Source organism: Blennius ocellaris (assembly GCF_963422515.1).
Source record: "Blennius ocellaris genome assembly, chromosome: 8".
In the NCBI taxonomy this organism is placed as follows: Eukaryota; Metazoa; Chordata; class Actinopteri; order Blenniiformes; family Blenniidae; genus Blennius; species Blennius ocellaris.
This window is the reverse complement of record NC_137657.1, coordinates 5,738,778-5,755,606: the sequence shown is the minus strand read 5'-3', so window position 1 is coordinate 5,755,606 and position 16,829 is coordinate 5,738,778. Positions and strand designations below refer to the sequence as shown.

General features: G+C 45.1%; 2 protein-coding genes across 2 annotated transcripts in view; both read left to right on the top strand.

The window, feature by feature from the left end:
- Positions 1-1,628: 1,628 nt before the first annotated feature.
- cmtm6 (CKLF-like MARVEL transmembrane domain containing 6) lies at positions 1,629-10,111 on the top strand. Its single transcript, XM_080501618.1, has 5 exons — positions 1,629-1,763; positions 3,538-3,664; positions 6,108-6,284; positions 7,349-7,447; positions 7,541-10,111. Exons 2-5 carry the CDS (start codon positions 3,554-3,556, stop codon positions 7,706-7,708), a joined length of 555 nt encoding a protein of 184 aa, XP_080357744.1. The 5' UTR covers positions 1,629-1,763; positions 3,538-3,553; the 3' UTR covers positions 7,709-10,111.
- A 1,986-nt stretch (positions 10,112-12,097) lies between these two features.
- tg (thyroglobulin) overlaps positions 12,098-16,829 on the top strand; it is a gene marked incomplete at both ends in the record, with an annotated part of 18,881 nt that continues 14,149 nt past the window's right edge. The window contains 10 exon segments of the mRNA XM_080501286.1: positions 12,098-12,167; positions 12,560-12,668; positions 12,892-12,995; positions 13,142-13,297; positions 13,390-13,549; positions 14,754-14,860; positions 14,957-15,100; positions 15,252-15,433; positions 16,213-16,701; positions 16,782-16,829. The exon segment at positions 16,782-16,829 is cut by the window's right edge and continues 331 nt beyond it. Coding sequence (XP_080357412.1) covers positions 12,098-12,167; positions 12,560-12,668; positions 12,892-12,995; positions 13,142-13,297; positions 13,390-13,549; positions 14,754-14,860; positions 14,957-15,100; positions 15,252-15,433; positions 16,213-16,701; positions 16,782-16,829 — 1,569 coding nt within the window.

Here is a 16,829-nt window from a genome sequence, read left to right as displayed (position 1 = left end):
ATGAGATTGATATTAGACAGCTTAACTGACAAATTGACACACACAAAAAAAAAACATCTCCAAACCCATTTAAGAACTTAATTCTACCTTAAAAATTCTAGAGTCACCAGTCAGCCTCAAGTTCAATTTGTTTAGTTTAATGAATAGCATTAGGAGAACTGCCAGGACCCGGTATGGGTCGTCGACACTTTGGTGGATTGTTGTTTTCTTCCAAGTTGGAACCAGTTGGAATATTGGTCTAATGCTTAAAACGACTTTGACATATTTCTTAAATTACTGCTGCGATCGCAGAGAACTCGCAAACTATACTTGAAGCAGACGACGGCTGACTTTGTGGATTGTAAAATAAGTTTGCGTCATTGTCCATTCAACCAAACAATCCACAATTCAAGGAAAACAAACTTCATAAGGTTAGGTGGAGGTGTGGAGGTGTGGCGGAGGAGCAGCGTGGCGGTCAGAAAGCGTATGCACCGCCATCAAACAACCCCAGATGTCACAAAGGTTCCTACCTACTGTTTTCACATTACTGCTCACACTGCAATTATTCTCACTTCTGTTACACCCCCCAAAAAATGGCAAATACAATATAGCAAAAATAGCATTATAGTAGAATAACATATATGAATTGGAAGTCAACTTTTTTCATGCCCTCCCATGTAAATATTATTTTTCTACACCAATTATCATTTCATTATCTTGTGAATAATATGGAATGATGACGCACATGATGTAATAAACCTGCCTTGAATGTTAAAAGGCATTCAGATTAATTTATTGATAAACTTGTGTTTTACCTTTGGAGGCTCCATAATGAAGCCCCTTCCAAGATGACGACAGCGTTAACGTGTTCCACTCAGTACTGTGATGTTGTCAAAACTCCTTTCGCTGTACACCGAACAAAAGGAAATTGTGTAGCACTTAACATTAATAAAAAACATGATTCTTTGGTTCTTTGGTTGTGTTTTGAGGGCGAAAATGAAAGTGACGCAGGCGAACCAGCATGCTAACATGATATTAGCAGGCTAGGGCTAACATTTACGAGCTAAATAGACTAGATTTAAAAAGAACGCCTAACGTTACCTTGAATGGGAACTTGCCAAGCAAGAAATTAATTCATGGTTGAGATGATTGTGTCACAGAAATAAAGCAGCTGAATCAGTTCACTCACTTTGCTCTGCTTCATCGTCTTCAGCGGTCTGGTTTTGTGTTGTGACGTGTCGTGACGTCATCACAGTGGGTCACAAACATTTTATTTTATTTTAAAAAATACAGAAATTAAGTATTCTGATACAATATAAAGGAAATATTGTCATCTCCATGAAATAAAAGAACAACATAGTATTTTCTATTTCAAATACATATTTCAAATACATTTATTAGAAATACTGCTGATAGCTAAACATGTTAGCATGCCTAATTTCTTTCTTTCTCTTTTTAATGTTTGGTTGTTTGCAATTTATAAGAACTTATTTTTTCTTTCTAATATTCTCCCACTTTTTCAAAAATAAAAGCAGCTCGCATTCTCCTCCTTGCGCTTCTTTTCTTGTGAAAGTTCAGACCGGAAGCTGTGTGTGCGCGTGCTGCGCTTGATGAAAAGCGCCGAAGAAGAAGCAGAAGAAGGAAGAAAAAAAAAATAAGTGCGTAAATGCGGAAGTTTGAGAGAAGCAGCAGCAGGAGAAACAAAAGAAGCGCCAGACTCCGCCGCAGCCTGGAAACGTGCTTATCGTCGAACTCTTCTTTCCGACCGGAACCTGAACGCACCGGTGAGTTTCTGCACTTTAGAACCTCGTTTCACCTTCACGTGACGCGGCGTGTGTCGGACAGGTTCCGCACATTTCAGGGCGGCGGTGGAAAAGCTGCTGTTTACCCCGCATCACTTCTCTCTCCCTCTCTCTCTCTCTCTCTCACACATACACACACACACTCTCTCTCTCGCACTCACACACACACTCTCTCTCTCTCTCGCACTCCCACACACATAGTAAATGATTCATCTTTCCGCTCCTACTTTGAAACGTTTCATGTCATTTGCTGTTTTTTTCCCTCCAGAGTATCATAAAGTTACTCTCATCGCGGAAAGTAACGCGGAAAACCCAAACAAATCAAACCAAACACATTTATGACCGAAACGGAAGTGACTTTAACTAAGTCGTTCCTCGATTAAGAGCCGGTCAGGAGGGGTGTTTGTTTTGTTCACCTGTTCGCCCACTTTCACTTTCACCGCGGAGCCTGTGATGCTTCAGGTGTGTGTGTGTGTGTGTGTGTGTGTGTGTGTGTGTGTGTGTGTGTGTGTGTGTGTGTGTGTGTGTGTGTGTGTGTGTGTGTGTGTGTGTGTGTGTGTGTGTGTGTGTGTGTGTGTGTGTGTGTGTGTGTGTGTGTGTGTGTGTGTGTGTGTGTGTGTTTCACACAGTCTTCAGGGGTTCTCGGTGGATTTCATCAGTCACATAATTTTTTCCTGTATCAGCAGAAAAACCGTAACGGGAAACGATTGTTCCTCAAAACCGGTGAAAGTTTTTAAAGTGAATTTGTCCAGAATGACTGTGGCGTTTCACATAATCTGAGTCTCCTCGGATTAGACGTGTAGTGACCACACACCATCCTGTGTCCTGGATTACTGCAGCTGCTCATCCTGACAGAATCTCTATAATCCCGCTCAATAATCCACTTTCACATCCGATTATAAACAAGCTGTGATCCTGCCAGAGTCCCACTGTAATCTGGTTTAAACGTTGTTGTAATCTGACCACAACTACAATCTGGGTCCAATCCACATGCCTCGTACTGCTGTAACCTTAACGTCTGACTGTAATCCAGCTGTAGTCTGACTGTAATCCAGCTGTACTAACTGTAATCCAGCCGTAATAACTGTAATCCAGCTGTAATGCAACTGTAATCCAGCCCTGATACAACTGTAATCTGAATTTAATCTGACTATAATCCATCTGTCGTCTGACTGTAATCCAGCTGTAATATGATTGTAATCCATCTGTAATATGACTGTGATCCAGCCCTGATCCAACTGTAATCAGAATTTAATCTGATTATAATCCAGCTATAATATGACTGTAATCCAACTGTGATATGACTGTACTCCAGCCTTCATCCAACTGTGATCCGGATGTAATCTGACTATAATCCAACTGTAATCTGACTGTAATCCAGCCCTGATCCAACTGTAATCCAGCTGTAATCTGATTGCTCTGTTGTCATAAACCACTGTGATAGAGCAGGATTACTATTGCAACAACACATCATCAGCAGGGTAAACCAACCTGTCTCACGACGGTCTATGTGAATAAATGTCTCCTGAGTTGTCCTCGTCTCCACGAGGGGTTTAGCTGCCGAGGAAGTGATGAAGGAGGAGGAAGTGATGAAGGAGGAGGAAGTGATGAAGGAGGAGGAAGTGATGAAGGAGGAGGAAGTGAAGCTGGCAACTGGAGGAAACTTTAGAGGAGTTGGTTTCATCTTTCATTGGGTCTAAGACAAGGAGACGCTTTTGATGTGAAATGTGTGTGTGTGTGTGTGTGTGTCTCTCAGCGGCGTCCTCTCAGCCATGACTGAAGTCTACTCGTCCACCACGGCGCCCAACCCCAAAGCGTCCTGCTGCCTGCTGCCCTCGGAGCACCTGGAGACGCCCCGCTTCGTCCTCAAGGTCGTCCAGGTGGTGAGTTCAAAGGTCACCGGGGTCACCTCCTGGCAAGAAGGGCTTTTATTGTGAAAAGCACCGGGGAGCAGGTGCTCAAGTAGTCCATTGGGAATTGAGTGTGGGGTTTTTTTTGGTTTTTTTGTGGGGGGGGCTTGAAAGGACTACAACTCTTTCATGAGTTTAGTGGAAACTGAAGTTAATCCCAGGAAGATTTCAGTCCATCTTTCAAAACATTTTAAGATCGTGACTCCAAGACGACCTGCAGAATCAACTCTTTTTTTTTAAATGCTCAGATTTTCAGTCATTAATAAATATGACAATTTCTAAAGCTTTATAAACCTGGAAGCACTCTGGTGCCCTCTAGTGGCCACCCCCACTGTCTCTACATATCCCACCTTAACTCTACACTGACTCCTTCTTAACTCCACACTGACTCCACCTTAACTCCACACTGACTCCACCTTAACTCCACACTGACTCCTCCTTAACTCTACACTGACTCCTTAACTCCACACTGACTCCTTCTTAACTCTACACTGACTCCTTAACTCTACACTGACTCCTTAACTCCACACTGACTCCACCTTAACTCCACACTGACTCCACCTTAACTCCACACTGACTCCTCCTTAACTCTACACTGACTCCTTAACTCCACACTGACTCCTCCTTAGCTCCACACTGACTCCTTCTTAACTCTTCACTGACTCCTTCTTTACTCTACACTGACTCCTTTACTCTACACTGACTCCACCTTAACTCCACACTGACTCATCCTTAACGCTACACTGACTCCTCCTTAACTCCACACTGACTCCATCTTAACTCCACACTGACTCCACCTTAACTCCACACTGACTCCACCTTAACTCTACACTGACTCCATCTTAACTCCACACTGACTCCATCTTAACTCCACACTGACTCCACCTTAACTCCACGCTGACTCCTCCTTAGCTCCACGCTGACTCCACCTTAACTCCACGCTGACTCCACCTTAACTCCACGCTGACTCCTCCTTAACTCCACGCGGACTCCTCCTTAACTCCACGCGGACTCCCCTTTAACTCCACATTAACTCTACGCTGACTCCTCCTTAACTCTACACTGACTCCCCATTAACTCCACCTTAACGCCACGCTGATTCCTCCTTAACTCCACGCTGACTCCACCTTAACTCTACACTGACTCCCCTTTAACTCCACACTTACACCTCCTTAACTACACACTGACTCCTTCTTAGCTCCACACTGACTCCACCTTAACTCCACACTTACACCTCCTTAACTCCACGCTGACTCCACCTTAACTCCACGCTGACCCCTCATTAACTCCTTAACTCCACACTGACTCCTTCTTAACTCCACGCTGACTCCACCTTAACTCCACGCTGACTCCACCTTAACTCCACGCTGACTCCTCCTTAACTCCACGCTGACTCCACCTTAACTCCACACTTACACCTCCTTAACTCCACACTGACTCCTCCTTAACTCCACACAGTAGGCCACGCCCCCTCACAGCAGGCACATGTTTGTGAAGCAGCGTTTTCACTTTTCAACTGCTCAGATTATTCCATCACTTCTCATTTTTTTGCACGAAAAAGATTTTTCAGTAATAAAAGAGAAAGTTTGTGTCGGGGCACCATGTTGGTCTGGTTTTAACCTTTAACAGCTCTGAGCCACGCGTTCAGGGGCATCACGTAACTGCGCCCTCCGAAGTGTGTGTGTGTGTGTGTGTGTGTGTGTGTGTGTGTGTGTGTGTGTGTGTGTGTGTGTGTGTGTGTGTGTGTGTGTGTGTGTGTGTGTGTGTGTGTGTGTGTGTGTGTGTGTGTGTGTGCGTGTGTGCGCGTGCGCGTGTGCGTGTGCGCGTGTGTGTGTGTGGCCTCTGGGATTGACCTTCCTCATCCAGATGCTTCTCAGGAAATGTCTGAGTGGGAAGTGAAAGTCCTGCAAAGCCTTTTGGCTGAAGTTAGCACATCTCACACACACACCACTGTCGCAACATCTCTTTCTTGGGGGGTTGGTTGGGGGGGGGGGGGCTGAAGGAAAGAGGATGTTGCAGTGGCTACGACTCACTGCTGCTATTTGAACGTCACACATCACCTGTACAGGTGTGACACGCTCGATGCCGCCTTCATTTGTTACGCTCTCTGACGTCTGCCCTCTACAGCTGCTCTCTGACGTCTGCTCTCTCCAGCTTCTCTCTCCAGCTTCTCTCTCCAGCTTCTCTCTACAGCTGCTCTCTACAGCTGCTCTCTACAGCTGCTCTCTACAGCTTCTCTCTGCAGCTGCTCTCTACAGCTGCTCTCTACAGCTTCTCTCTACAGCTTCTCTCTACAGCTTCTCTCTACAGCTTCTCTCTGCAGCTGCTCTCTGACGCCTGCTCTCTACAGCTGCTCTCTACAGCTGCTCTCTACAGCTGCTCTCTACAGCTGCTCTCTGACGTCTGCTCTCCACAGGTGCTCTCCTTCGTGGCCTTCGTCCTGGAGGAGTCGGTGCTCAGCTGCATCAGCTGCACGCCGCTCTACTTCTTTGAGTTCATCAGCTGCACGGCCTTCCTCTTCACGCTGCTGCTCCTCGTCCTCCTCGCCACCACACTGCACCAGAGGGTTGGCATCACCTGCTGGCCACAGCTGGTAACACACACACACACACACACACACACACACACACACACACACACACACACACACACACACACACACACACACACACACACACACACACACACACACACACACACACACACACACACACACACACACACACGCACAGCGTCACACAGCTGCTGCACATTGAGGCCCTTTGTCATAATCCAAACTTTCACAATAAAACATCAAATGTAGATTTTAGTTTAGCAACATTGATTCTCTTTATTCAGAAGCCTCAACTGGGAAAATAAGAAACACAAAAGCATGAAATACCCCGATGTGAGACTATTTCAGGATCAATTTCCTCGAGTTTAGGACTGTTTTATTTGAATTTATGTCCATTTTGCACTATTTTAAGATAATTCTAGTCTCGTTTAGAGTCATTTTAGATTAATTTAGGACCATTTTAGACTAGTTTACGGTGATTTTAAGCTATTTTATGATCATTTTAAACAAGTTCAGGACCATCTCAGACTAGTTTAGAGCCATTCTGACTACTTTTGGATCAATTTACACAAGTTTAGGGTTGTTTTACTGTAGTTCAGGTGCATTTTAGACTATTTTAGGATATTAGCCGAGTTTAGAGTCATTTTGTATTAATTTAGGACCATTTTAGACCAGTTTGCATGAGTTTAGAGCCATTTTGACTCCTTCACGATCAATTTACACTAGTTTAGGACTGTTTTTATTTCGACTTTAGGATCATTTTAGTCCAGTTGAGCACCATTTAAAGTCATTTAGAACTATTTTAGACTAGTTTAAGATCATGTTAAACTCATATGAGACCATCATAAACTCCCTTGTGACCGTTTAATGTAGTTTAGGACCATTTCTGTCTAGTTTTGATGGTTTTTGATTAGTTTATGATCAATTTACATTAGTTTAGGACTATTTGATTCCATTTTAGGTTCATTTTAGATTATTTCAGATCCGTTTCAAATTCATTTAATTTCTTTATGATACATTTGAACTACTTCAGATCACGGCAGACGTCTTCAGGGGCAATTTAAACTAGTTCAGGATCATTTATGGTGTTTTGTATCTTCCAGGACTTTCTGTACACTGGTATCATCGCTGTTTTCCTCTTCATCTCGTCCATTGTGTTTGCTGCGGATAACACCGGCTCTAGTCTGGAAAGCGCAGCGGTGGTAAGCACACACACACACACACACACACACACACACACACACACACACACACACACAGACAGGCTCCTTCACCTCCTTCGTCTCCTCCTGAAGGCGTTCGGGTTCCTGGCCTCGTTGGCGTTTGCCCTCGACTTCGGTTACTTCCTGAAGGAGCGTGGCCTTCCCTTCAGCCGCGGCGGCGCGCAGCACGAGTCGGGGAACGGCGTGGCGGTGACACCGGAGGTGGAGAAGCTGAACACGCCGACGAACGGAGCAGAATGAGGAGCAGCTGACAGCAGGTGGCGCCGCTCCCCCCCCCCCCCCCCCCCCCCCCCCCCGACCCCCCATAAAGCATCCACACTTCACACACTCCTTTTGTTTTTAAGAGACACTAAACGCACCAAAAACCTCCAAATATGCTCCTTTCCGTTTTTATCCTGCAGAAAACCGTCGCTGCTTCACTTCCTGTTCGGTCTTATCGGAAGACCTTTCAAAATAAACTCAGAACTCCTCTCTGACGCGTGAAAAATGTCTTTGCCAGTTTCAGTCTGTTTTTACACAAAAACTGAACTTTTTACAGGTTGAGGACCTCAAACTGCAGCAACGACTCAGCATTTTTTTTTAAGAAAGGGCATTGCTGAGTCAGCGTGTAGTACAAATTGCAATGACTCAGCTTTTTTTTTTTTTTACAAACGACAAAGCTTAGTCAGTACGTATTATAAAGTACACCAATGACTCCGCATTTATTTGCAATGGCAATGCTGAGTCAGCATGTATTACAACCTGCAGCAGTGACTCAGCAATTTTTGCAAGTAATGCTGAGTCAACATGTATTACAAACTGCAGCAGTGACTCATCTGCTTTAGTAGAAGTATCCACAATGATTTAGCATTTATTAGAAATGGCAATGATGTGTCAGCATTTATTAAAAAGCATCAATGGCTTGGCTTTTATCAAACAGCAGCACTGAGTCAACATTTTCCCCCCCACGGAGCAGTAAAGTACCCGTGAGGCAGCACCGCACGCTCATCCTACAAATGCACGTTACTTCCAGACGAGTTTTTATGGGAAATAAAACCTGTTTAAAAAATTTTTTTTAATCTTTTAAATGTGTGAATAAGAAACTATAATCCAATCGTTGAAAGAAACATAATGCTTCAGATTTCAACTGAAGGTTTTTGCTTTGCGCGTGCGTGCGTGTGTGTGTGTGTGCGTACGTGCGTGTGCGTGTGCGTGTGTGTGTGAGATGCATCCTGACCTGTGGACCAATCAGATTTCTGCACCTCGGTCACATGTTCCTATCACCACACAAATTTTTATCTTTAAAAAAAAAAAACGATATTTGAAGAGTGAAGAAGCTGTAATAGTTTTTGCTTTTGAGTGACGATCATCGCTTAGTTTGAAGGAAATCAGACTCATGAATCAGGTGAAATGTGATTTGTTGATTATTGAAATGTTTTTCATTGTCATGATTTATTTCTTCTTTTTTTTTTTTTTTGTTTAAGTTTTTTGTTTTAATTCAGGGACCAAAAGTTTCATTTCTGACTTCACTCAAAGTAAAAAAAAAAAAAAGTTCTGTAAATGTTTTTTTTTTCTGTTGTGAGACATTTTAAAGAAGAGTTTGTTGTTTATGTCTCTTCTCCTGCCACTTCTGTGCCTTTTTTGCCGTTTGTGTGTATCATTGAGTTTTCCTTTTTTATTTGGTGTCTCTTTAGGGTCATTGAGTGTCTGTTTGGGGTTATTTTATGTACTTGCCCCATTTACACGACAAGTTTTTGCGTTTTTGTGTCAGAAAAGTTTCACGTTTCGACCTTTTTGAAAGCTCTGATGACAGTGTAGTGTGCCATTTTCAAAAAGTTACATTTCTCGGTGAGTCCGAGCGCCGTTGTCATGGAAATGGGGCATTTGTGTAGATTTGTTTTTGGGGGCAGTTAATTTCCCCTCTCAGTCACTTGAAGCCACAAAAATCGTGTTCGGGTCAAATCTGTCTTGAATTCTTTGCAAAGACAATCAGGAAGTTGAATTTTGTTAAAAACTTTAGTGTAAATTTGAGCATTTATGCCCAGAGAATGAAGCGGACTGCAAGTCATATAAAAAAAATTTTTTTAATCGCACCTTTGATTCTTTTCTTCTTTAATTCTTTCAAAGGTTGTGTGAGTTTTATGTAATACCACTGTGGCTCACCAGATGGCAGCAGCGAGCGTCAGATTGTGGAGCGACTCGCTGTACCTCCTGCTGGTTCACCATGGTACTACAGAACTCCTCAGCTCGTGTGTCTGCTTCATTCAACTTATCTGTTACATCATTTTCGATGAAATATTACAAACTGTGCCTCTTTTTTTTTTTTAAGACAAAGTGGTCTCTTATTTCATCTTTTTCTATTTTTTAAAATCATTGATTGTGGAAAAAATGAACCGTAACCTGACCACCATTTTGGACTTTGAAGTATTTCAATCTAAAAACATTTGATTACATTATGACAATCATAAATAAAAGCTTATTAATCACAGAAAACACTGTTTAAACCTGTTTTTGTACCAACATCCCTTTTATTCAGGACCAAGTGAAGTGCCCTTTGGGGTGAAGAAAAAATTGTATTTGCATAATATATAGATGTAAAGAGATATGTTGTCCTGTACGTGTGACTCTTTCTGTCCTGGAATAAACATAATTTTCATCAAAGTCTCTGGGGTTTTTTTTTTTCAATTTTACTGAACAGTTCCAACTGTCTGAACAACAAGAGTCTAGAAACTAATTACATGTTGGAGATTTAAATATAAGATGGACAGTCAGCGGAAATGGTAGAAACCATGTTGTACGTGGTGTGGTGGTCATCCAGGGAAGCAGCGGCTCACAGGTGAACTCCTGAGGGAGGCGAGCTGGGTCCCGGGCCGCCGCCACATGGAGGGATGGAAGGATGATGGAGAGGCTGAGTTCTGGAACAAAGAGCTCCATCAGCAACCGACTCCGTCACCCGAAGGATGTGAAGCGGCGACATCGCAGGTCCTTCTGTAGTGTTCTCTGTAGTTCATTTTAGTTTTCTGTAGTTTAGACTGGTTTACACGCTGGTTTTCTGTAGTTCATTTTACTTTTCTGTAGTTTAGACTGGTTTTCATGCTGGTTTTCTGTAGTTCATTTTACTTTTCTGTAGTTTGGACTGGTTTACACGCTGGTTTTCTGTAGTTCATTTTAGTTTTCTGTAGTTTAGACTGGTTTACACGCTGGTTTTCTGTAGTTCTTTTTTTGTTTTCTGTAGTTTAGACTGGTTTACACGCTGTTATCTGTAATTAATTTTACTTTTCTGTAGTTTAGACTGGTTTACATGCTGGTTTTCTGTAGTTCATTTTAGTTTTCTGTAGTTTAGACTGGTTTACACGCTGGTTTTCTGTAGTTCTTTTTTGTTTTCTGTAGTTTAGACTGGTTTACACGCTGGTTATCTGTAATTAATTTTACTTTTCTGTAGTTTAGACTGGTTTACATGCTGGTTTTCTGTAGTTCATTTTACTTTTGTGTAGTTTAGACTGGTATACATGCTGGTTTTCTGTAGTTCATTTTAGTTTTCGGTAGTTTAGACTGGTTTACACGCTGTTTTTCTGTAGTTCATTTTAGTTTTCTGTAGTTTAGACTGGTTTACACGCTGGTTTTCCGTAGTTTATGCTGATTTCCATAGTTTATACAAGTTTTCTGATCAATTTTCTGTCATTTATTCTAGTTTTAGGTAGTTTATGCGAGTTTTCAGATGTGATATATTTTGTTTATGTTAGTTTTCTGTAGTTTAGACTAGTTTTCTGATGGATTTTATGCAGGTTTTCTGGAGTTTCGATTGATTTTCTGCCATTTAATCTGGTCTGTAGTTTCGACTCTAGATTTCTGATGGGTTGTCTGTTGTTTATGTCAGTTTTCCATCGTTTAGAATGGTTTTCTGTAGTTTATTCTGGTCTCTAGTTTACACTGGTTTTCTGATGTTTTTTTTTTTTGTAGTTTCAGCAGGTTTTCTGCAGTTTATGCTGTTTTTCTTTAGTTCAGAATGGTTTTCTGTAGTCTATGCAGATTTTCTGTACTTTTGACAGTTTCTCTGTGATTTCGATCGGGTTTTCGTCATTTATACTGCTGTTCTGTAGTTTATGCTGGTTTTCCATAGTTTAAACTTTCTCTGGAACTCACGCTGGTTCTCTGAATTTGTTGCTGCAGCCCTGCTTTAGAATACACACTTGGTTTCTTTGGTTTGTGCTCAATAAAGATGAATGATTAAAAAAAGACTTCCATTGGTAAAAATGGATTATTCATGTTTGATGCCTCCACCAGATGCCATGTCCACATTTTGCTCGGTAGGTATTTTGTTTTATTTAAAAAAAGTAATAAAGCCAGATCTTTGCTATGCACTGAAGCGTGCCGGGGTGGTTTTGACTTCAGCGTATGTGTGCACGTCACGTTTCAGTGAAGTGGGAACTCTTCAGACTGCTCTCCTCACAGCACTGACGATGAGAGGCTCTCGTCCAATCAGAGGGCTGCACAGCTCACTGCCCGCCTCCTGAGAGGAGCTGGAGGACACCTGGTGCTGCTCAGGTGCACCGTGGAGGAGGAGGAGGGATGAAGGCCACGCAGGGTGACTCTGCAGATCTGAGGGTTTATAAAGGGCGAGTGAGGCTGCGGAGTGTCACCACAGACACCATGTCCTGGCTGCTGAGCGCCGCCGGCCTCCTGCTGTGCTGCCCCGCACTGCTGCAGGGCAAAGCTTCAGGTAAGCTGGACCATCACTACCTCGCAGCAGATACTCCTTTGTGATGTAGTGGACTAACTCCTCAGTAACTGAAGAGTAACTAGACAGTTGTAAATGTAACGAGGCTCCTCCTCCAGTAAACAGGAGGTTCATGAGAAGGTAACAAAGCTGCTCCGCACCAGAGATCTTGATGCTAACTTTAAAGCTGAAGGTGATGTCAGTGAGCAGAAGAGATAGAGGCAGTTTTTGCGTTGGTGATTTGGTTGACGATTTCATTCTTGACATTTTTTATTGTCCGTGTTGTTATCATCATTTTTGTTGCTTTTGAGATTCTTGTTAATGACTTTGTTGTTGACGCTGTTGTTGGCGTTGCAGTTATTAAAGTTGCTGACACTGTTGCTGTTGTTGTCCAGAGTACCAGCTGGAGACGGAGACCCTGAGCCGATGTGAGCTGCTGAGAGGCGAGACGGTTGCTAGGCGACAGAGCGACGCCCCTCACTGCACCGAGGACGGGCGCTTCAGGTGAGAGCAGCTTCCTGCTGGAAGATGCAGCTCACGAGGAGAGCCAATGAAACGCCAGAAAGAATCGAATGCTTCCAGTTTGGTGCAACACAATGTGAACAACCTTTCAGTCTTTCAGTGTGTGTGTGTGTGTGTGTGTGTGTGTGTGTGTGTGTGTGTGTGTGTGTGTGTGTGTGTGTGTGTGTGTGTGTGTGTGTGTGCGTGTGTGTGTGTGTGTGTGTAGACCTGTACAGTGCAGTGGGCGGACCCAGGAGTGTTGGTGTGTGGACGCTGCCGGTCAGGAAATCACCGGGACTCGAACCAACACCAACAGCTCAGTTCTTCACTGTGAGTATCACGCGTGCAGCGGTCAGAAACCCCCCCCCCCCATGTGTGTGTGTGTGTGTGTGTGGGTGTGTGTGTGTGTGTGTGTGTGTGTGTGTGTGTGTGTGTGTGTTCAGAGAGTCAGCACGGCCGTGTCGTTGTGTCTGCAGGTGCGACCCCCTGCCAGCAGCAGAAGCTCCTCCAATGTTCCCCTTCAGGCCTCTTTGAGTCAGTTCAGTGTGACTCCAGCAGGGGGCAGTGTTGGTGTGTGGACCAGGACGGGATGGAGCTCTACGGAACCCGACAGAACGGGAGACCCCAGCGATGTAAGTACTCATACTGCCCCATATCAGAACTGTTTAGTTGGGCCAAAGGTCACCTTCAGTGAGCGAGGAGCTTTCTGACCTTTGACCTCCAGGCCCGGGCAGCTGCGAGGTGAGGTCACGGCGTCTCCTGCATGGCTCCGCCTCTTCGTCTCCTCCTCAGTGTGCCGAAGACGGCGACTTCCTGCCTGTTCAGTGTCGCTTCATCAACACCACCGACAGGACAGAGCTGGACCTGCTGCACGCCTTCAACAGGTAACACACCTGTACCGATACACACCTGTACCACTACACACCTGTACCACTACACACCTGTACCACTACACACCTGTAGCAATACACACCTGTACCACTACACACCTGTACCACTACACACCTGTACATATACACACCTGTATCAATACACACCTGTACCACTACACACCTGTACCGATACACACCTGTACCACTACACACCTGTACCACTACACACCTGTACCACTACACACCTGTAGCAATACACACCTGTACCACTACACACCTGTACCACTACACACCTGTACATATACACACCTGTACCACTACACACCTGTACCACTACACACCTGTACATATACACACCTGTACCACTACACACCTGTATCAATACACACCTGTATCAATACACACCTGTACCACTACACACCTGTATCAATACACACCTGTATCAATACACACCTGTACCACTACACACCTGTACCACTCCACACCTGTACCACTACACACCTGTACCACTACACACCTGTACCAATACACACCTGTACCACTACACACCTGTATAACTACACACCTGTACCAATACACACCTGTACCAATACACACCTGTACCAATACACACCTCTACATATACACATCTGTACCAATACACACCTGTACATATACACATCTGTACCAATACACACCTGTACATATACACACCTATATAACTACACACTTGTACCACTACACACCTGTACATATACACACCTGTAACACTACACACCTGTACATGTACACACCTGTACCACTACACACCTGTATAACTACTCACCTGTACCACTACACACCTGTACCACTACACACCTGTATAACTACTCACCTGTACCACTACACACCTGTACATATACACACCTATATAACTACACACCTGTATAACTACACACCTTTACCACTACACACCTGTACCACTACACACCTGTACATATACACACCTATATAACTACACACCTGTATAACTACACACCTTTACCACTACACACCTGTACCACTACACACCTGTACATATACACACCCATATAACTACACACCTGTATAACTACTCACCTGTACCACTACACACCTGTACATATACACACCTGTACCACTACACACCTGTACATATACACACCTATATAACTACACACCTTTAGCCTCCAGCATAAACAAACAGCAGCTTGTCGTTTCACTATTGTTCTTTTTTCAGTTTCCCAGAAGCCTTCGAGACGTTCAGTAACTTCCGGAAGTTTTTCCCGCTGGTTTCCTCCTACTGTTTCTGTTCAGACAGCCGAGGGCGAGAGCTGGAAAACACAGGTACACACATACAGACACACACATAAATGCACACACACACACAAGCTGCTGATGATGAAGATGATGAAGATGATGACGGTGTCTCCTCCTGTCCAGGTGTGGAGTTGCTCCTGTCTCATGTGTATGACTCGGCCTTCTCTGGCCTTCTGTCCGGACGCTCCGTCTCCCAGACCAACGTCTACCGAGTCCTGCAGAGGAGGATGCTGGGAGTTCGTCTCGCTCTCACTGGACACTTCAGATGTAAAGTCTCCTCCTCAAACAGTACCTTCATTCAACACCAATCAATAGATTAAGTTTCGTGACCATTTGACGACCTGCCATTAGGTAGGGTTGTACAGTTGCCACAGTTGATGTTACAACCAAGCCCTCCTTCCTCTGCTCCGGCCCTCAGGCCCCTCCCCCTGTGAGGAGGAACGCCGTGCAGCTCTGGAGGTGTCCAGTGTCTTTGTCCCGTCTTGTGAGGCCGGAGGAGCCTTCAGTTCCCGTCAGTGTCAGCAGGGGGCGCTGTGCTGGTGTGTGGACCCCACCGGGACGGAGATCGCTGGGACGAGGCAGCAGGGAGACGTCCCTCTCTGTGGTCAGTCTTCCTCACCGTCCCTTCACTCCTCGTCACTTCACTGATCTTCTAGTCTCTCTTCTGAGCTGTTAGAGTTTTGATTTCCTTGTTCTTCTTTCATGCCCTTCATGTGTGCTGGCACATGAAGTCGGAGATGGGAATGTAAGACATGCAAGCATGACTATCAAATGTGGCAGGAAGTAGAAGCCCTAGCAAACAGAATACCAGGAAATCAAGGGTGCGGTAGGCCAGAGCTGCCTGGGCTTCAAACTCTACAGCGAGAAGAGGTGGAGGAAAAAGACCGTGTCCCGTAGGACCAGGTTTTGTGGTGACTACTCTCTTGAAGGAGCAGTGGAAAACCGACGAAGGGAGGTTGAACTTCCTCCTGTACTCGACGGATGACCTGTTGCCAACCCAGAGCCAGGTTAAGATCCGGGGCGGAGAGGACGACCCATCCTGCAAGCAATAAGGAGCAGCTTCTGGCACACTGAACCACATCTTGACTGACTTTCCAGAGGCGCTGGCTGCAGGGCGACACAGGTGGACGACCGACAAGGTCCTCACTGACGTCCCCCAATGGGTGGAACCGCAGAGAGTTGAAACCAACAACAAGCAGACTCCACCGCCCGAAGCCGTGAACTTCATGAGGGTTTAAGAACAACATGAACATCTTCTATGAGTTATTAGACTTTAGCTCCTTTCTTTTGGAGGCGTTCAGCAGTTTCTAAATTCAGCAGAGTTCCATTAACTCATTGATTCACCTCCTCTTCCTCCTCCTCCTCCTGCAGGTTCAGGACCTGGTGGCTGCCTCGCTCAGCGTCGTCTGGCTCTGTCTCGCCTCCTCTCTGGTCCCGTGGCGCCTCCTACTTCTCAGTCCTCCGCCGGCAGCTCTCCCTGCCTCTCCCTCCTCCGGCCCCTCAGGGATCTCCTCCCGGCAGAGGTAGACATCACCACCTTCCTGTCCCAGCTGGTGGAGGTGCTGCACGGCCTCTTTCCATCAGTAGGAGGCGCTCTGCAGGCCCTGGTGGCCTCCTCACCACGCCGCCTCCAGGAGAACCTGTTTGGAGGGAAGTTCCTGCAGCAGTTGGCGGCCTCTAACTTGAGCGCGGCGCTGGGCTCTGAAGGAGCCGTGAGGGTGGAACAGTTCTCCGCTCAGATCATCGGCACCAAGAACCAGAACCTGATCCAGACCGTGAGCCGAGTCCTGCAGGACCAGAACTTCCTGTCTGTGCTGCAGCTCACAGTCAGAGGCCTCAGCAGCTCTGACTCGCACACACTGCAGGAGGCGAGTCTCGTTTTCAAAATGAAGAACAAAACTGATAGCATGTCGTCAGGAATCTGAAGTTCTCATTCTTGTTTTTCCAGGTTCTGACTCCTCTGCTGCGCTCATGCTCTGAGGAGGAGGACGCACCG